The sequence below is a fragment of the Littorina saxatilis genome, linkage group LG16, assembly GCF_037325665.1.
Source record: "Littorina saxatilis isolate snail1 linkage group LG16, US_GU_Lsax_2.0, whole genome shotgun sequence".
NCBI classification, from domain to species: domain Eukaryota; kingdom Metazoa; phylum Mollusca; class Gastropoda; order Littorinimorpha; family Littorinidae; genus Littorina; species Littorina saxatilis.
The window spans coordinates 20,680,061-20,700,895 of record NC_090260.1 but is presented as its reverse complement, the minus strand read 5'-3'; the positions used below and the strand labels follow the sequence as shown (position 1 = coordinate 20,700,895).

The following is a 20,835-nucleotide window of genomic DNA, read 5'->3' as shown; positions in this document are numbered from 1 at the left end:
CACACTGACATACACACTGACATACACACACTGACATACACACTGACACACACACACACACACCCTTAAACCCCCACCACCGTCACCACACCGCACAACAACATCAACTTCACCCAAAAGTATTTCTTGTGATCAAGAAACTAACTAAGACAGTCTAAGCGACCTGTAATTTTGAGAAGTCACAGGCCAAAACCGTTTCTTTTTATGTAGTGTTTCATCTTATTACAGATAGTACTCTATCCCCCGGTGTGTTTACTCTTCTGATGTTTTTTTGTCACTTACCAGCATAAACTGAGAAATGAAACAAATTTGCATCGGTTCAAGACAGCCATAGAGGTTGTGTGGACGATTAAAACAAAAACTACTCACCAGCCTAAAGCCTCAAATTAAGTGTGGGAAGCCTAAAGCCTCAAATTAAGTGTGGGAAGCCTAAAGCCTCAAATTAAGTGTGGGAAGCCTAAAGCCTCAAATTAAGTGTGGGAAGCCTAAAGCCTCAAATTAAGTGTGGGAAGCCTAAAGCCTGGAATTAAGTGTGGGAAGCCTAAAGCCTCAAATTAAGTGTGGGAAGCCTAAAGCCTCAAATTAAGTGTGGGAAGCCTAAAGCCTGGAATTAAGTGTGGGAAGCCTAAAGCCTCAAATTAAGTGTGGGAAGCCTAAAGCCTCAAATTAAGTGTGGGAAGCCTAAAGCCTCAAATTAAGTGTGGGAAGTCGACACTGGCCGCAGATACCTTTAAATAACACTGACTTTCGGTAAAAACACTTCACGAAGTCTTCGCGAAATAGACTTAGGTCTGAATTAAGACCGGCCTTAATGATTTTGAAATCATTGACAATTACATACGTGCGATTATGAGTATATTCTCTCAGATTGCCAGTACAATCCTCATATGAATGTTCATGAAGTGGCTCATCTCGTTTCTTATTGTAAGTAGGGAGATGCTGCAAAGGTAAGACGGCAAAATAATCCCGATGTGGAAGCTAATGTGAATTGGAAATATAGAGGAACAAAAATTACAGCTAAGTATTACAGCTGTGTCCGGTGACGCTCAAAAGATGGGACTTTTGTCAACGTTTCAGATGAACTTACAGTAAAATAATAATGTAAATCTATGCTTGATCTTTGGAACACTGCAATATGTACTGCCACAGTTCTCATGTATTAAAACAGTACCTAAAGAGAGTCAAAGCCACATAAATGGGAAGCAACTGACAAATAGAAAAACAAACTGACTCTGAAGATGCTTATCAGTATGATATTTATTAGAAAAGCAAAGGACAATATAGGCTAGTAATTCATAAGAGTACTATTTTCATCTAACATGTCACAATCAAAATATCAACTTCTCATCAAATCAAGGAATACAATTATCGATTTTCTGAAGAACGGATTATTCAAAAGATCAGCAGACTAAACAATCACCTTTCTGAATTCACTTAAGTCACTGGACACACGATGACTTATCCTTGTAGTATCCGAAGGGTATACCAAGGTATTTCGTTTTGGGGTAAAGGCTACTGATGGTAGTTTCAAGTTCAATTACACAAGGCAAATAATGTGCAATTGAATTTTTTATAGTGAAATCTTTTTTTTTGTTATAACAATAAATTGAATAAAATCAAAGAGTAACAAAATCCGACATTCTTTGATAATACAAGAACTTTTATAAAAACATTTTTTTTAAATCTGCTCTTTTTAATGAAAAGAAAAAGAAAGCAACACATGCCAAATGGGCAAACAAAATCATAATCTTTAAAACACCCTTTAATGATAGCTGTTTGGATGTTATTGTGGTAACCAAGAATGGGAAAACAAAAACATATACGTAATTACAATAACATTATCTTATATCATCTGGCTTAGCCACAAATCACCCCATCATCCCCCCCACTCCCAATCTACAACCCTCGAAAGACAATCCCGCCAAAAATATGTTCTTTGATCTGTTTGAACTCAAATGTGATTTGATTTGTTGTTCCTTTGACATCAATTGGTTAGTGTCACATTTTCCCTCTGTAATACAAAACGGTTTAAACAGTAATCTCAACTTAAATTCCGTATCTTCCCAAAATCGTTTACTTTTTAATCAAAACACAACAACAACACAACAGTACTTTTTTTTTAGATAACTGCCGAAACGAAGCAGCACAAAAAAATACAAACAACAAACAGACAACAACCTTCAAAGATAATAAAAACGTATCCAAAGCATAATGTTATGCATCCATAATGCATCGAGTTGAACAATCAGGTTTAATTTCATCAAACAAGGTACACGTAAAAACAAGCAGTGCAAAAGCAGACTATCACCAACATCATCTGTTTCTTTCAGTGAGATAAGAGCAGCATTTCAGCTCAAATTTTCAAGATTTGATTAGTCGTGTGGTATTTAAACAAAAGGATAAAAAAACATTTGTACAATTGCCAGTATTGTAACGTCAGGTATTGAACGTTTTGGAAGTATAGAAACCTAAACTCGAAATTTTCACTCATGAAGCAGAATAGTTTTTACAATAACAATGATTAATACACAATGTTCTGGAATCTGAGTGTTGTAGATATTTTTTACCGTCTCCTACTTAACAGCTACAAGTTTGCTCAGAAATAGTCTCCGAAAAAAACACTGGTGAAAACAATAAGATATCAAACTCCTGTAAAAAATTGTTAGCACATTTTAATTTAAACAATTATGAGAAAATCGTTACCATTAAGAAGGAAAGCTACTACACGAAAATTCATCTTTATTAAAATAATACAGAAAAACGTATGACATAAACATGAAACCTGCATCAAGATTTCTACCATCATCAGTCAGCATATCAGCATAAATCGACATAAAACAGAGATGCAGAATACATTATCTTTCCAACACATTGTCAACATATTTTTGTAAATTGAGTCAGGATTATACTGTCCTCAAAACAAAACAAAAAGGTAAGAAAAAGAAACAAAGCTACAATTCTTCATTGATAGTGATACTTAATAGTTTCAAATATGTGAGCAGTGATAAGAAAAAGAAAAGTCAAAACCAATCATCAACATTTAGATTGAAACGCTCAAAAGCGAGAGCAGAGAACTGGTCAGCAAAATAAGACAAACATTATGAATTCACACGTGATGTCCAGAAGACAAACAACCCAAGATAAGCACAATACAATCATTCTTGCATCAATTTACATCTTGTCCAGAAAACAGATTATTCTCACTATTAACATAAAAAGGGATTAACACATAGTTCATACACTATTGACAGGAGGCGTATATATATTCAAATAGTGAAGTAACAATACAAATGTACACTGTGAGCGAAAACAAATATTCTGTTCCCCAGAAATGACAAAACGGAGAATATTTTCATTTCTCGTCATCATCTTTACATTTGTTTTGTTACACTGGCTACTCTACAATAAGTTACCTATCAATCTTTAATGATAACATCGACATTTCAAATGAAAGTGTCAATGCATAAATCAACTCCGTGCAACATGTGTAGAGTAACTTTAATTCAAATTAAATTACGTGATGAAAATGTTAAAATCAGAATAAGAAATGAAAAGAGGAGCGGCTTTATATTAATATAATGAACAACGTTAAATGGGTACACACACTGCATTAACATATGTCTCATCAAACATCAACACATTAGCATCGACCACAAACAGGTAGGTGGAACAAACATCAAGAGAGCACATCATTCATCAACATGAAGGTGTGTTTTGAATCATTATGAACATGGCAAAAGAGGGGGCACATGGCTAGAAAAATTAACATAAAAATCAAGCATTTATTCGATCTGTCTCTTTCTTCAACCATTCACGATTCGAAAAGATCTGTTATATTATGGAATTGATTTTCTCTCGCAAGTTCCCATGCTGTTTGACCCTTCTCATCTCTAGCTCTGGTGTTGACTCTCCACGACAACAGCAGTCTGACTACAGACTCGTGGTTTTCACTGCAAACTACATGCAGCGGTGTCAGGCCTTGTTTGGATGGGACATCACAGTCAGCTCCTTTGTCCAGCAACATCTTGACAGTGTCCAACCTACCCTGCGAGCATGCATCATACAGAGAAGTGTTCCCATCTGTGTCTCTTTTATCAACTTCAACACCACTGTTGATCAACATCAGCGCTGTCTCAGTGTGTCCCCAGTAACAAGCAGTGTGGAGAGGCGTTCTGTCGTATATTGTTGTTATCTGTGGGTCAGCTCCTTTCTCCAGCAACATTTTGACAGTGTCAATGTTACCCTCCCTACTTGCTTTGTGTAGAGCGGTCTCTCCATACACGTCTCTCTTATCAACATCTACCCCCTTGGTGATCAACATCACCACCAAGTCGCTGTTTCCACACAAAGAAGCAATATGTAGAGGAGTCAGGTCCTCGCTTTTTGTCGGTTCTTTGTCACCATTTTTCTCCAACAAGATTTCAACAGTATCAATTTGTCCTTGCAAACACGCCAATAACAGAGCATTTTCTTCACTTGAATCATCTGTGAGTTCACTGTCATTGAGCTTGTTAACTTGGTAAAACGCTGTGTCTGTATGTTTACTGTTAAAAGCTCCATGCAATGGCAACCGCCCTTGTTTGTCTCTGATCAGCGGATCAGCCCCTTTCTCCAGCAACATCTTGACAGTGTCCAACTTTCCCTGACTACTCGCTTCGTATAGTGCTGTTTTCCCCATAGTGTCTGTTTTGTCTATGTCCACGCCTTTATTGATCAACACGAGTGCTATTTCAGTGTGTCCTCTGTAACAAGCAGTTTTGAGAGGTGTTCTGTCATACTCATTTGCAATGTATGGGTCAGCTCCTTTCTCTAGCAACATTTTGACAGTGTCCACATTTCCCCGCCAGCATGCAATATTCAAAGCGGTCTGCCCCAATGTGTCAGCTGCATTAATGTCGACACCACTGTCGATCAACATCAGCGCTATGTCAGTGTGTCCAAAGTAACAAGAATGGTGTAGAGGTGTTATGCCATCCTCATTTGCAATGTGTGGGTCAGCTCTTTTCTTTAGCAGCATCTTGACAGTGTCCACCTTTCCCTGCCAGCATGCAATATACAGAGCGGTCTGTCCCCTGGTGTCAGCTGCATCAATGCCTACACCACTGTTGATCAACATCAGCGCTATGTCAGTGTGCCCATCAGAACAAGCAACGTGGAGAGGTGTTGTGCCATCCTCCTGTGCAATGTGTGGGTCAGCTCCTTTCTCCAGCAACATCTTGACAGTGTCCAACTTTCCCTGCCAGCATGCAATGTACAGAGCGGTCTGTCCCCAGGTGTTAGCTGCATCAATGTTTACACCACTTTTGATCAGCATAAGTGCTATGTCAGTGTGTCCATCGCAACAAGCAGCGTGGAGAGGTGTCCGACCATCCATCTGTGCAATGTGTGGGTCAGCTCCTTTCTCCAGCAACATCTTGACAGTGTCCACCTTTCCCTGCCAGCATGCGATGTACAGAGCGGTCTGTCCCCAGGTGTCAGCTGCATCAATGTCAACACCACTGTCGATCAAACTCAGCGCTATGTCAGTGTGTCCATCGTAACAAGCAGTGTGCAGAGGGGATCTACCGTTTTTGTTTGCAATGTGTGGGTCAGCTCCTTTCTCCAGCAACATCTTGACAGTGTCCACCTTTCTCAGGCTGCATGCAATGTTCAGAGCGGTGTGTCCCCAGGTGTCAGCTGCATCAATGTCGACACCACTGTTGGTCAACATCAGCGCTATTTCAGTGTGTCCATGGTGACAAGCAGCGTGGAGAGGTGTTCTCCCATCCTCCATCGGAATGTGTGGGTCAGCTCTTTTCTCCAGCAACATCTTCACAGTGTGCTCCTTTCCCTGCCAGCATGCAATGTTCAGTGCAGTCTGTCCCCAGGTGTCAGCTGCATCTATGTTTACACCACTTCTGATCAACATCAGCGCTATGTCAGTGTGCCCATCAGAACAAGCAACGTGGAGAGGTGTTGTGCCATCCTCCTGTGCAATGTGTGGGTCAGCTCCTTTCTCCAGCAACATCTTAACAGTGTCCACCTTTCCCTGATAGCATGCAATGTCCAGAGCGGTCTGTCCCAATGTGTCATCAGATGCATCGATGTCTCCAGCATTGTTGAACAACATGAGTGCTATGTCAGTGTGTCCATTATAACAAGCAGTGTGTAGAGGTGTTCTGTCATCCTTCTGTGCAATGTGTGGGTCAGCTCCTTTCTCCAGCAACATCTTGACAGTGTCCACCTTTCCCTGCCAGCATGCGAAGAACAGAGCGGTCTCTCCCCAGGTGTCAGCTGCATCAATGTCTACACCACTGTCGATCAACATCAGCGCTATGTCAGTGTGTCCTTCAGAACAAGCAGCGTGTAGAGGTGTTCTGCCATCCTTCTGTGCAATGTGTGGGTCAGCACCTTTCTCTAGCAACATCGTGACAGTGTCCACCTTTCCCTGACTGCATGCAATGTACAGAGCGGTCTGTCCCCAGGTGTCAGCTACATCAATGTCTACACCACTGTCGATCAACATCAGCGCTATACCAGTGTGTCCATTATGACAAGCAGCGAGTAGAGGTGTTTTGTCATCCTCCATTGCAATGTGTGGGTCAGCTCCTTTCTCCAGCAACATCTTGACAGTGTCCACCTTTCCCTGCCAGCATGAAATGTACAGAGCGGTCTGTCCCCAGGTGTCAGCTGCATCAATGTCTACACCACTGTCGATCAACATCAGCGCTATGTCAGTGTGTCCTTCGTAACTAGCAGCGTGTAGAGGTGTTCTGCCATCCTTCTGTGCAATGTGTGGGTCAGCTCCTTTCTCTAGCAGCATCTTGACAGTGTCCACCTTTCCCTGCCAGCACGCCATGTACAGAGCGGTATGTCCCCAGGTGTCAGCTGCATCAATGTTTACACCAATGTTGATCAGCATAAGTGCTATGTCAGTGTGTCCTCCGTAACTAGCAGTGTGCAGAGGGGAACTGCCGTGTTTGTTTTCAAACTGTGGGTTAGCTCCTTTCTCCAGCAACATCTTTACAGTGTTCACCTTTCCCTGCCTGCATGCATTATATTGTGCTGTTTTCCCTGTAGAATCTGTAATGTCTTTGTTCATGCCCTTGTTGATCAGCATGAGTGCTATGTCAGTGTGTCCTCCGTAACAAGCAGTGTGGAGAGGTGTTGTGCCGTCCCTCGTTGCAATGTGTGGGTCAGCTCCTTTCTCCAGCAACATTTTAACAGTGTCCACCTTTCCCTGCCAGCATGAAATGTACAGAGGCGTCAGTCCCCAGGTGTCAGCTGCATCAATGTCTACACCACTGTCGATCAACATGACTGCTATACCAGTGTGTCCATCATAACAAGCAGTGTGCAGAGGGGATCTACCGTGTTTGTTTGCAATGTGTGGGTCAGCTCCTTTCTCTAGCAACATCTTGACAGTGTACACCTTTCTCAGGCTGCATGCAATGTTCAGAGCGGTTTGTCCCCAGGTGTCAGCTGCATCAATGTCGACACCACTGTTAGTCAACATGAGTGCTATTTCAGTGTGTCCATGGTGACAAGCAGCGTGGAGAGGTGTTCTCCCATTCTCCATCGGAATGTGTGGGTCAGCTCTTTTCTTCAGCAGCATCTTGACAGTGTCCACCTTTCCCTGCCAGCATGCAATGTGCAGTGCGGTCTGTCCCCAGGTGTCAGCTGCATCTATGTTTACACCACTTCTGATCAACATAAGCGCTATGTCAGTGTGTCCATTGTAACAAACAGCGTGTAGAGGTGTTCTGCCATCCTTCTGTGCAAGGTGTGGGTCAGCTCCTTTCTCCAGCAACATCTTGACAGTGTCCACCTTTTCCTGCCAGCATGCCATGTACAGAGCGGTATGTCCCCAGGTGTCAGCTGCATCAATGTCGACACCACTGTCGATCAACATCAGCGCTATGTCAGTGTGTCCAAAGTAACAAGAATGGTGTAGAGGTGTTATGCCATCCCCCATCGCAATGTGTTGGTCAGCTCTTTTCTCCAGCAACATCTTGACCATGTTCACCCTTCCCTGCCAGCATGCGATGACCAGAGCGGTCTGTCCGCGGGTGTCAGCTACATCAATGTCTACACCACTGTTGATCAACATGAGTGCTATGTCACTGTGTCCTTCGTAACAAGCAGTGTGTAGAGGGGAACTGCCGTATTTGTCTCCAATGTGTGGGTCAGCTCCTTTCTTTATCAACATCTTGACAGTGTCCACCTTTCTCATTTTGCACGCCATGTTCATAGCGGTCTGTCCAAAGGTGTCAGTTGCATCGATGTCTACAGCATTGTTGATCAACATGAGTGCTATGTCAGTGTGTCCATCAGAACAAGCAGTGTGCAGAGGGGATGTGCCTTCTTTGCTTGCAATGTTTGGGTCAGCTCCTTTCTCCACCAACATCTTAACAGTGTTCACCTTTCCCTGACTGCATGCATTATATAGTGCTGTTTTCCCTGTAGTATCTGTATTGTCTTTGTTCATGCCTTTGTTGATCAGCATGAGTGCTATGTCAGTGTGTCTTCCGTGACAAGCAGTGTGTAAAGGTGTTCTGCCGTCCCTCATTGCAATGTGTGGGTCAGCTCCTTTCTCCAGCAACATCTTAACAGTGTCCACCTTTCCCTGACTGCATGCAATGTACAGAGCGGTCTCTCCCCAGGTGTCAGCTGCATCAATGTCTACATCATTGTTGATCAACATCGGAGCTATACCAGTGTGTCCATTATGACAAGCAGCGTGTAGAGGGGATCTACCGTGTTTGTTTGCAATGTGTGGGTCAGCTCCTTTCTCTAGCAACATCTTGACAGTGTCCACCTTTCTCAGGCTGCATGCAATGTTCAGAGCGGTTTGTCCCCAGGTGTCATCTGCATCAATGTCGACACCACTGTTAGTCAACATGAGTGCTATTTCAGTGTGTCCATGGTGACAAGCAGCGTGGAGAGGTGTTCTCCCATTCTCCATCGGAATGTGTGGGTTAGCTCTTTTCTCCAGCAACATCTTGACAGTGTTCACCTTTCCTTGCCAGCATGCAATGTGCAGTGCGGTCTGTCCCCAGGAGTCAGCTGCATCCATGTTTACACCACTTCTGATCAACATCAGCGCTATGTCAGTGTGCCCATCAGAACAAGCAATGTGGAGAGGTGTTGTGCCATCCTCCTGTGCAATGTGTGGGTCAGCTCCTTTCTCCAGCAACATCTTGACAGTGTTCACCTTTCCCTGCCAGCATGCAGTGTTCAGAGCGGTCTGTCCCCAGTTGTCAGCTGCATCGATGTCTACATCATTGTTGATCAACATGAGTGCTATGTCAGTGTGTCCATGATAACAAGCAGTGTGTAGAGGTGTTCTGCCGTCCCTCATTGCAATGTTTGGGTCAGCTCCTTTCTCCAGCAACATCTTAACAGTGTCCACCTTTCCCTGCCAGCATGCGATGACCAGAGCGGTCTGTCCCCAGGTGTCAGTTGCATCGATGTCTACAGCATTGTTGATCAACATGAGTGCTATGTCAGTGTGTCCTCCGTGACAAGCAGTGTGCAGAGGGGAACTGCTGTATTTGTCTCCAATGTGTGGGTCAGCTCCTTTCTTTATCAACATCTTGACAGTGTCCACCTTTCTCATTTTGCACGCCATGTACAGAGCGGTCTGTCCCAAGGTGTCAGCTGCATCAATGTCTACACCACTGTCGATCAACATCAGTGCTATACCAGTTTGTCCATAGGAACAAGCAGTGTGCAGAGGGGATCCGCCTTGTTTGTTTGCAATGTGTGGGTCAGCTCCTTTCTCCAGCAACATCTTGACAGTGTCCACCTTTCCCTGCCAGCATGCAATGTACAGAGCGGTCTCTCCCCAGATGTCAGCTGCATTAATGTCGACACCACTGTCGATCAACATGAGTGCTATGTCAGTGTGTCCATCGTAACAAGCAGTATAGAGAGGTGTTGTGCCATCTTCATTTTCAATGTGTGGGTCAGCTCCTTTCTCCAGCAACATCTTGACAGTGTCCAATTTTCCTTGCGTGCACGCAATATACAGAGCTGTCTGTCCCAAGGTGTCAGCTGCATCAATGTTTACATCACCGTTGATCAGCATCAGTGCTATATCATAGTGTCCATTGTAACAAGCAGTGTGCAGAGGGGAACTGGCGTGTTTGTTTGCAATGTGTGGGTCAGCTCCTTTCTTTAGCAACATCTTGACAGTGTCCACTTTTCCCTGCTTGCAAGATTTGTATAGTGCTGTTTCCCCAATATTGTCTATTTGGTCTATGTCCACGCCTTTATTGATCACAATGAGTGCTGTGTCAGTGTGTCCATCGTAACAAGCAGTATGTAGAGGTGTACCACCATCCCCATTTGCAATGTGTGGGTCAGCTCTTTTCTCGAGCAACATCTTGACAGTGTCCACCTTTCCCTGCCAACATGATTTGTATTTCGCTGTTTCCCCCATTGTATCTGTAATGTCTTTGTCCACGTCTTTATTGAACAACATGAGTGCTATGCCAGTATGTCCTCCGTACCAAGCAGTATGTAGAGGTGTCCTGCCATCCTCCTTTGCAATGTGTGGGTCAGCTCCTTTCTCCAGCAACATCTTGACAGTGTCCACCTTTCCCTGCCAGCATGCAATGTACAGAGCGGTCTGTCCCCAGGTGTCAGCTGCATTAATGTTGACACCACTGTTTAGCAACATCAGTGCTATTTTAATGTGTCCATCATAACAAGCAGTGTGGAGAGGGGATCTACCGTTTTTGTTTGCAATGTGTGGGTCAGCTCCTTTCTCCAGCAACATCTTGACAGTGTCCACCTTTCCCTGATTGCATGCTTCGTATAGTGCTGTGTCCCCCATAGTGTCTGTTCTGTCTTTGTTCACGCCTTTATTGATCAAACTCAGCGCTATGTCAGTGTGTCCATCGTAACAAGCAGCGTGGAGAGTTGTCCGGCCATCCATCTGTGCAATGTGTGGGTCAGCTCCTTTCTCCAGCAACATCTTGACAGTGTCCACCTTTCCCTGCCAGCATGAAATGTACAGAGCGGTCTGTCCCCGGGTGTCAGCTGAATTAATGTTTACTCCACTGTCGATCAGCATGAGTGCTATATCTGTGTGTCCATCGCAACAAGCAGCGTGTAGAGGTGTTCTGCCATCCCCTTTTGCAATGTGCGGGTCAGCTCCTTTCTCCAGCAACATCTTGACAGTGTCCAACTTTCCCTGCCAACACGCCCTGTGCAGAGCGGTCTGTCCCCAGGTGTCAGCTGCATCAATGTTGACACCACTGTTGATCAGCATAAGTGCTATACCAGTTTGTCCATAGTAACAAGCAGTGTGCAGAGGGGATATGCCTTGTTTGTTTGCAATGTGTGGGTCAGCTCCTTTCCCCAGCAACATCTTGACATTCTCTACCTTTCTCTGGCTGCATGCTTCATATAACGCTCCTTTCTCTTCTGTGTCTGCTTTGTCCTTGTCCAATTCTTTGATCGTCAACGCTGCGTCACTGAGTCCTCCAACACAGGCACAGTGTAGCGGACTGTTACCAAGATTATTTGTGGTGTGAATATCCGCACCGTGGTCCAGTAACCTGAGTGCGAGTTCCCTGTGACCTTGATAGCAGGCTGTGTTGAGAGGAGTGTTACCATCACCATCCCTTGCTTCAAGCAACATTCTGGCTGAAACACAGTCACCATTGTAAATCGCAGCATCTAATGGTGTTGATAGGACTTCTCCTTCTGCACTGATACCAGCACTAATCAGGACTTGTGCAACCTTGTCAGGCTTTTCTTTTGCTTCTAAGCTAACTCCAGGCTGAATCAAGAGTTCAGCAATATCAATACAGCCGTAAAAACATGCAGTGTGTAGCGGTGTCTTGCCGTCATTATCTAAAGCAAGAAGATTAGCTCCTTTTTTCAGCAGTGTCTGTACAACATCAGCTCGCCTTGAAGTGCATGCCACATGTAGCACTGTGTCACCGCTTACTGTTGGTTTGTTGAGTGCAGGTTTACGACTAATCAAAAACTCAAGGGTGTCAGCGTGCCCTTTGCTTGCAGCAAAATGAATTGCAGTCCAGCCATCCTTCTCTGCAACATCGATTTCAGCACCTTTCTCCAACAGCAAGTGCACAACATTTGTTAGTCCCAGGGAACTGGCGTAATGCAATGCCGTATATGTGTGACAGTCCACTGCGTTCACGTCTGCTCCCCAGACCAGTAGGAGCCGCACAACTTGCAAGTAGCCAGACTTACTGGCCAGGTGAAGGGGAAGGTTTCCATCGCGGTCCTCAGACTCCGTACTGGCACCACGCTCAAGTAAGTCGCGGAGTTTATCCAAGTCACCGGTTTGTACAACTTTCATTATTTCATCAACAAGACTTCCAGTGCCTTCATCAGTGAATGGTTTCGGAACGTCTTTTTGGAATACATTCTTCAACAGAATGTTAGGGACCTCACTCTGAGCAAACTCTCTGCAACATTTCGGGAACATGTGTTTGCTGGTGTCAACCACTAAAATATCCTGTAAAACTGATTCTGTCAGCCCTTTCCCTGCTTTATCAATGTGTTTCCTCAACATTTCAGTTTTTTCGGCTTCTGAGAGTGGTTCAGATTTGTCTACTTCCAAGAAAGGGGAGTTTGAAAACACTTGCTTGAAGTTACATTTTGCCTTGAGGTCAAGAAGCACATTGTTTCGAATCGTGATGACAACTAAGCATCTACCCTCTGTACTGAATCCCCTCAATATATCAACAGCACGTGACCATTCCTTATAACGTTCATAGAGAAACTCTTCATCTCCAAAAATGTCGTCCAACAGGATTACCTGCCTGCGGTCCCCTCCCACGTGCTGTCTGAACTCCTCGTAGCGGTGAAGAACGAGGGGCGTCCTGTCCTGCTGCTGGTAGTGACGCAGTAAGGCCGTGGCGATGGATGTCTTACCGCTGCGGGAAGAACCTGTGATAAAGAGCAGTCCGCTGTCTTCCAGTAGCTGCAAGGCGTCCCTGTAGGCTGGGGTAGATGTAAACAGGCTGGCTTCACGGTTGATCTCCACTTTACTCTGGTCTGAACAAGAACAACCCTAACTTGTAAAGCATACATTAAAACAAAGGCTTTTCGCCTGTGAGAAAAACAAGTGTTTTAAGATGATGCTGATGATGATGATGATGATGATGATGATGATGATGATGATGATGATGATGATGTTGATGTTGATGATAATGACGATGGTGATGATGATGATCATTAGCATCAGGAGCATTATCATCATCATCAGCAATTTGCATTGTTGCTTTTTTCTTATGTCAACATTGATATTCTTTGCACAAAAGTCAATAGATTGATACCAGTTGAAAGCTATCATATGCATAACAAAGTGTTGTTTTTTCATCATGCAATGAAGAAAATGGCAAAAATCACCTTATTGTTTCTGTTTTACATTTTTTCGCTCAAGTGAAAAGTCTTCTGAAATGTCTGCAGGAAGGCATGATCAGAACATAAACATCGCCTTCAGCAATTAATAAAAGCAGAATCTAACCCAAAGTCTATTGATTACTTTTATTGACGCAATTAAAGCATCTTTTGAGCGTTGGTTTAATGCTCTTCATTACCATTTGAAGGCACCATGTGACACATGTGAACACTCCGAACGTAAACAAGTCATACTACGAATTCTATAAGAAAAATATCAGTTTGACTTTTTCTTAGGAATAACATTTGTTTTATATACCTATTTTAACAAAAATAATTTTTAAAAAAACATGTAAAAGTATAGAAAAAGGCCAGTGTTCACAATTTTGTCCCAACCCCTTCCTTACTCATGAACTCAATCCCATACTCACCCTAAGACTGTGATGTGTTGTGTGTGTTGAGGCCAGGACACCTTAAAAGTATGTGACGATTCAAAAGTCAAACATCAGATAAGAAATCGATGTTCTATTTCTGCTGTCTAGTCTCACTCTGCTGAGTGCTACGACTCCCGATTCTACTGATAAGTCAACTAGCAATCAATCAGCCACACACACACACGGAAATCACCTTTAATCTGATTGTATCCAGTGACATCATCCATTGTGTAGTTGATGCGATTGTCCACAATGTCCCCGTACATCCTGTCATCACGAATCTCATAGTTTGCCATACTGCCTGTTGGGTACATGGGGTTGACCACATCGTCAGGGAAATCTGTGAGAGCAATACACAAAACACGATTCTCCAAAAGGCTTTTCAAACGTTGTTACCCTTTGTGTTAGTTTGTTCGTGATCCTGGTGAAGCTTTTATAAGCGAACATTCGTCCTGTAGTGTGCTGTCCTTGTATCGGCGAGTACAGACTTCTTTTGTTTCTGAACTTTCTCCAAAAGATGTTTATTTCCCCCTTCTTGATCTCAATGCCAGGACACGAGATAAGGCAGTCAGTCGGAGGAAGCCTTTGCAAGGTCTGACAGAAATAACGTAAGCAGTGCATCAAAAGATGATGTGATTTATTTGTATGGAAGAGAAAGAACGTCCATGTTCATGGCATCCTCCGGATTCCGAGCCTGACACAACCGTCGTACGAAGAAGAAGAAGATTTGTATGGAAGAAAGTCGTTGTAGTTATATGTTCAGCCTTTTGAAAGCAACTCGTAAATGGCATTTGCTTTTATGTCCGCTAATGGCTGTAGTGTTGTTCTTTATTTCATTGCATCTGAACAAGTGTTTCAGTTCATGGTGGGAAAGTGTACTTTTAACGTGGGAGAAAAAAATTAGTCAGCCCAACTACCTTTGAACCTGAGGTTGTAGAATTTGGAAACAGATGTAGACTACAGGGTGTGGACTTGTGTCGTTCAGTTTCGCTGTCTCAAGAAGGTCACTGTGTGCACTTGTCTGATTACAGTATGTAAGCACTATGAAAATGCAATTCTACTATGTCCTCGCACAAGTCGCACGTACGCCTTGAGCGATTTTTTTTAAGAATTGATTTTTGTGTATGTAGTTGCCTCCCTTCAGTTAAGGAAAAAGCACATACCATTGAAAAACGAGCCGCAGTTGTTCCTCTTGTTCCCCTCACTTAAAGCGACAGTGCGCCTCCCGTAAACCATCACAAATATTGTCAGGCTTTTACACACAGTACAAACACCCTATCATTTACACACTCACCGCTTTTGAACATCCTAGGTGCCCTCCGTAAAGAGCGAGCAATTTTCAAAGAGTTTATTTTTGCCTCGTTTATCTTACCCCTGAGCCATCGCGAACCCGTGTGATCCCGTGTGATCCAGTTTTCTTTTGTCACAATGTAGTCGTCAGTTTGTGATTTCAATGGGACTTCGCTGTAAGCTCATCTGCAATAGCACGTTAAAGTGTACATCTGAATCTAAACGCAACTAACGGCTGCGATTCACACGAATTAGAGCGATGACAGTTGACTGTTCAGAGGAACGGGCGCTAGGCAGAACCGTCGTCTGCTACGAGAAAGACGGTTTTCGTGACACGTTTCCGGGCTTTTCTTTTTTCAAATTTTCAAAACTTCGAATTGTACCGATCTTGTCTTGATGACAAAATTTATTTTTATGATTTAAGAATGTTTGAGCAACAACCTGTCAGTTTATTATCTAGATTTTAAAAGTTAGTTCTAGCGCCAAAACGAGGCGCCTGATTTGCTGATCAGAGGGTCCACGAAAATAAATTCTTGGAAAATTGCTCGCTCTTTACGTAGGGCACCTAGGATGTTTTCAAACGGTGAGTGTTTAAACGAAAGGGTGTTTGTACTGTGTGTAAAAGCCTGACAGTATCTGTGATGGTTTACGGGAGGCTTACTGTGCCTTTAAGATCCTTGCTACTTGGTGTTATCAGTTTGTGTTTGTATTGTTGTTTTTTTGCTTCTTTTTTTTCGTTGTGGTTGAATAGCATTTTGATAGTGCTTACGTACTGAAATGTGCCAAGTTCACATTGTGACCTTTCAGAGACAGCGGGACTCATTTTCTGAGCTTCCTATGAAGCAAGACCTTGCTGTCTAAAGTTGAAGGAAACAATTAAACAGACAGAATGTTTATAAGAACCAGTGACGTCATGTTAGTAACAATTAAGTTTCTCTTAAGACTATTAACACCTGTTTCTCGTTAAAGCTCTTTGGGTTTGCTGGTAAGAACTAAACCAAGAGCAAATTTACGCAAAGAAACTTGTTTTTATCGCACATGCATTGAAACAGACAAAGGAACTTGTTTCATTACATGCATAATGTGCCTTTCAGGTCCCAATGGCAACCAAACAACCGTTTCCTTGATGATTTTAGTTTTTGAAAATGTATCATTTCGTTGGTTTGTGAAGAAAAATCAAACAAAATGGAAAAAAGGAAGCAGAGATAACTGTATTAAAACTAACATCATCTATTTTCAAAAGTGTTCAAAGCCTGTACACTAATAAACTGTCAGTGCCGAGAACTGTAATGAGTGAGTACCAACCTGAACAACAAAAGGTCAATCTTCATTCATTTCAGGACGTCTTAGTGGCGAGGCTGCCGTTAAATCCACAGCTGCCAGCAGTGTGGTCTCTTCCAGGAGGTACCCGAATTATGTTTTCCTTTGCCAATGGCAACAGACATGTCACAGCGCTCTTCGTGACTAACATGACTCGCACTCAGTGACAGTTCTACTCATGCGCTGAGATCAAACCACGACCCTCACAGCACAGGACGCCCAATACTTTGCACGGGCTCGTATGCAAAGAAATCTTAACCAGGAAACTCATGCATACTCCACTTCGTATTATTACCACAGATCAGAATTTGAAAAGGTTCTCTTGTAACCCTCAAAAATTGTGACGCTCAGGTGGTTTTTTGTTTTACAACTCATACAAGTTTGTTTCGTACACAGTGCCGGGGGTGTGTTGACATGAATCGAGACAGGGAAAAGCAATACTGACAGTTAGGAATAGAGCTGTGTACCAGTACAAAATCTCATACCAGTTTTATTTAGGTTTTATTGGGCCATACCGATTTTTTGTACGGGTATAACAAAATTGTATCATGAGGTTCTGGCTAGGTAGCTTTCAATAATTGCCGTGAAGCCATATACTTATAGCACCAGACTGCTCCCTTCGTGTTTTTCTTGAGAAAAATGAGTCTTCCTGTCCTATCAGTTTTCAGTTATGCTTTCTGGTCTGTTACATGTTGTCTGTTCGGTAGAGAATGCACGCTATGATTGCACACTGACTCGTTGCAATTCTTGTATTCGGGTATTCCTGACGATATCTACAAAATGCATGAAGAATACCGGTTCGAACGGTACAGGTAACGTGAACTGGCATCTTGTCTTTTGTCTTTTTTTCGGTATTCTGCTTTGGCTCTACTGATGAATGTTTGTCCCGAGACGAGCGCGTAGCCTAGTGGTTAAAACGTCATTCTTCGTGTGGGGGGTTCGGAGGGTTCGAATCCCGGCTGTTTTCCGATCTCCCAGGTCAACTTATGTGCAGACGTGCTGTACCTTTTCCCCTTCGTATGTACACGCAAGCACAAGACCAAGTGCGCACGGAGAAGATCATATAATCCACGTTAGAGTTCGGTGGGTTGTAAAAACACGAAATCGCCCATCATGCATCCACCGGAATATGAATACGACTACCTAAATGGCGAGGTAAAACAGGTCAAAGTCCACTCGTGACTACGAGTGTTCGTGGGAGTAGCAGTTCACGAGCGCAACAAAACTAAAACAACCAAGATCGTTCCGAGTTATTCAAGAAACACGACATACCGGCTGCCTGATAAAAGTCCTTGGCAGTCTGTTCCTCGCTGTGTCCACAACTCCACATCTACACAGTTTTTCTGAAGGAATAGACCTGCGTTATTTTCACTAATTTATAATGTTCGTCATAAAACAAAGACAAACTAGGCAGGTTCGTTTGGCTGTAGATCTTTGTGATAAGGCTGTATACTTATTCTAAAACACAGGATATTGTTAGGAAGGCAATTCATTCACCTTGCAAAATAATGTCTTCACTGTAGAACAGACGCCCCCGAGGTCACAAAGGTCAAGCCTCCTCTCCCCCCTTGTTTAAATAGACTAAAACCCAGACCAGAAAAGGGGAAAACTTAACAGGTTTAACATGTCAATGAAAATAACAAACAATCCAAAAAGGTCCATTCAGTTCAGCTATCCCATCGAGCAATGATGCTATTGCGTGCCGGACGATTGTGGTGTATTGCTTGTCAAAAGCCACAAAAGGCAACATGGCACCCCCCGCCCCCCCCCCCCCCCCTCCTCCTTTAACCCCCGCTCCTTTCTCTCTCTCTATCTCCCTCTCTATCCGTCTGCGTGCGTGCGTGCGCTGATGACTGTGTGTGTGTGAGTGTGTGTGTATGTGTGTGTGTGGATGTGTGTGTGTGTGTGTGTGTGAGAGAGAGAGAGAGAGAGAGAGAGAGAGAGAGAGAGAGAGAGAGAGAGAGAGAGAGAGAGAGAGAGTTTTGCGCAACGTCCTGTTAAATACGAATCCCGCACAGCGCAATCGTCACTCAAGCCTTCAATGTCATGATTCAAATGTTGCACAGTTGTGTGTCAAAAGTCACTTCTCACATTCGCTTTTGATTTCTTTTACCCGACTGAATAGGCTTTTATATGCCTGTTCAATGTGTTGACAGCATTCAATACTGAATTGATTTCAGAGGTTCTATTGTAACCCCCAACTTGTTTCTTCGCGTATCTTTGGCACACCGTCCCTTAGGTCTGCAGTAATAAACCGACATGAAGATTTGACTAATATGGCGTGTTTGTGCCTGGCCAAGTTGTTCTCTGGAAAGCAACAACAACAACAACAACAATAAACACAATACTAACAACAACAATAACAACAACGACCGACCACGTCCATATGTGGCCCTTCTTTTTCTTCTCCTTCTTCTTCCTCTGTGTTCGTTAATAGACCTTTTTCACTTAAATTTTGGCGCATGCGCTGTGAAGTTTATTGTCAGATCTACCGGAACTAGGGGGCAAAAGGAAAAATCGACAACGAGGCTTGGTGCAAAGTAAAGTGCGGAGACGACGAGACAAACTGTTGTGTTTACAACTGCAAGTGCAACAGTGGAATCAATGAAGACAGAGAAATACGGTGGACAGAATTTGTCATTGTATGGCTTTCCGACCGATGGGTGCAATTGCGAAGGCGCAACAGCGAAGGACGCGATGGGTGCAAGCAATCCGACAACAGGGGTTTGTTGTGCCCAGAGATCTGTGCCATTGAAAAGTCTGCTCGCGTCACTTCGTGTCTGGCAATGGCACGGCTATCAACGATGCCAACTCCTTTGACTTCGTACCCACCCTTAATCTTGGATTTGAGAGAACATCAAGAACAAGTGACTCTAGCAGAAGGACAAGGTACTGGTCGGAGACGTGACTTTGTCCGCTCAGTGAAGACCGACGACAAGCAAGCGGTTTTGCTTCCACCCCCCAGTGTCAACGCTGAAAATATCATCGGATCTGGAAGAGACTCAGAGCCAAGTAAGCTTTGTTTGTTTTTATCAATTTATGATCTGCTGACTTCAAATTGTCTTCCTACATCAGTGTATAAGAAATTTAAAATGAATCGGCAGCCCAAAACGGATGCATAGGAAGGGTCACGAAACAATTGCAAGATTTTAGAAAACAAACAAACAAGATCTAGACATTGTCGACAAGCCGCGTGCATGCAATCAACCAGAGATCTGTTGCTTAAATGCTGTGAGTGTGATGCATGTGTAATCTGATAACAAGATCATTGATGCTGATTATATTGCTAATGTATATATTTGATTTTGTATTTACAGAAGCAGCCATTCCTTTGCCCTCTGCATCTAGTGAGAGCTTAGGACCAGGGCCAGATCATGCCTTTGCAAAGAGGGACACGACTACATGTGAGGGTATTGTTATTGGAACACAGACTACCTCAAGTTGGCAGAGCTGCAGATGATAATTACATAACAGGCCTCTGTGATTAATCGTCTGACTGAAGATGTTTCTGGCTTGAAGAAAGACAACATGAAGGTGAAGGAGAACATACGCTCTTTTTCTGTTGATTCTCTACTGAAAAATGACACTGCAGTATGGTTTCACACATATGGTGATCTTTCGGTATGCATGTACCTACTTCGTAAAAAAAGGCAGGTCTACATTACTGGGTTGATGAACTGCCAAAGGCCACATCACTCCAAAGAGCAAGAAGCTTATTTTGTCATGTAATGGTTTATATAATTTACTCTGGTACTGTATAGAATAAAGGGCCCATTATCAATCAAATCTCTGGTCTGGTCTGAGTTTGTTTCATCAATGATTGTATGTGAGCTTACGAACATAACGATTCCCACTTTAAATAAATGCGATCAAGATAATTAGGTAGACAACATGTCAAGAGACGTTTATTCCTTATTTCTTGTTATAATTGAAGGATATTATTATGCAATATACTGCTTTGTTTTTTAAAATGGCTTCAAATTGTCTCCCTTGTACCGACACTTTAGTACACAATTTGTGCATTCACTTGAGTTATTTCTTAAAGAAAATTACCCCCCAAAATTATTCAAAACAGTCTTTGACATATCTACAGTTTCATTAAAAGAAAAACTGTATTTTATTTTAAGTGATAAATAAATATAGACAAATCTTGGGACTGTGCACAAACTGATCGGCTTGAACTCAAAAGTCGCAGCCAAGAATCTTCTGCAACTTTTGAGTTCAAGTCTGTCAGCTTGTGCACGGTCCCACAATCAGTTCAAAAAGAATTTTCCTTGATATAGCCTTGAGAAAAAAAAAGTAAGTAACAAATTTTGTACAAACAAATTTGTTCAAGGGAGACAATTGGAATCATGTTTTTTAAAATCGGTGAATTGCATTATAATTTCCTCCCAAAAGTAACAAATAACTGTGAAATAAATTGGAAAAA

At 43.0% G+C, this 20,835-nt stretch overlaps 1 protein-coding gene and 1 long non-coding RNA gene across 2 annotated transcripts; one reads left to right on the top strand and one right to left on the bottom strand.

Moving 5' to 3' along the window:
- Window positions 1-1,101: 1,101 nt before the first annotated feature.
- On the bottom strand, window positions 1,102-17,736 carry LOC138951333 (uncharacterized). Its single transcript, XM_070322955.1, has 3 exons — window positions 17,679-17,736; window positions 13,990-14,136; window positions 1,102-13,017 (listed from the first exon to the last, which is right to left on the bottom strand). The coding sequence occupies exons 1-3, from the start codon at window positions 17,734-17,736 to the stop codon at window positions 3,812-3,814; spliced, it is 9,411 nt and encodes a 3,136-aa protein (XP_070179056.1). The 3' UTR covers window positions 1,102-3,811.
- A 1,100-nt stretch (window positions 17,737-18,836) lies between these two features.
- LOC138951530 (uncharacterized) lies at window positions 18,837-20,196 on the top strand. The gene is made up of 2 exons (XR_011451148.1): window positions 18,837-19,418; window positions 19,724-20,196. It is a non-coding gene; the product is annotated as an uncharacterized lncRNA (long non-coding RNA).
- Window positions 20,197-20,835: the final 639 nt, after the last annotated feature.

Coding starts and splice junctions, on each gene's coding strand:
- LOC138951333 (XM_070322955.1), bottom strand. CDS start 17,736: ATGTGGAGTTGTGGACACAGCGAGGAACAGACTGCCAAGGACTTTTAT. Junction 14,137..17,678: donor GGACTTTTATCAGGCAGCCG/GTATGTCGTGTT, acceptor TTGCTCTCACAG/ATTTCCCTGACGATGTGGTC. Junction 13,018..13,989: donor TGGATACAATCAGATTAAAG/GTGATTTCCGTG, acceptor GTTCTTGTTCAG/ACCAGAGTAAAGTGGAGATC.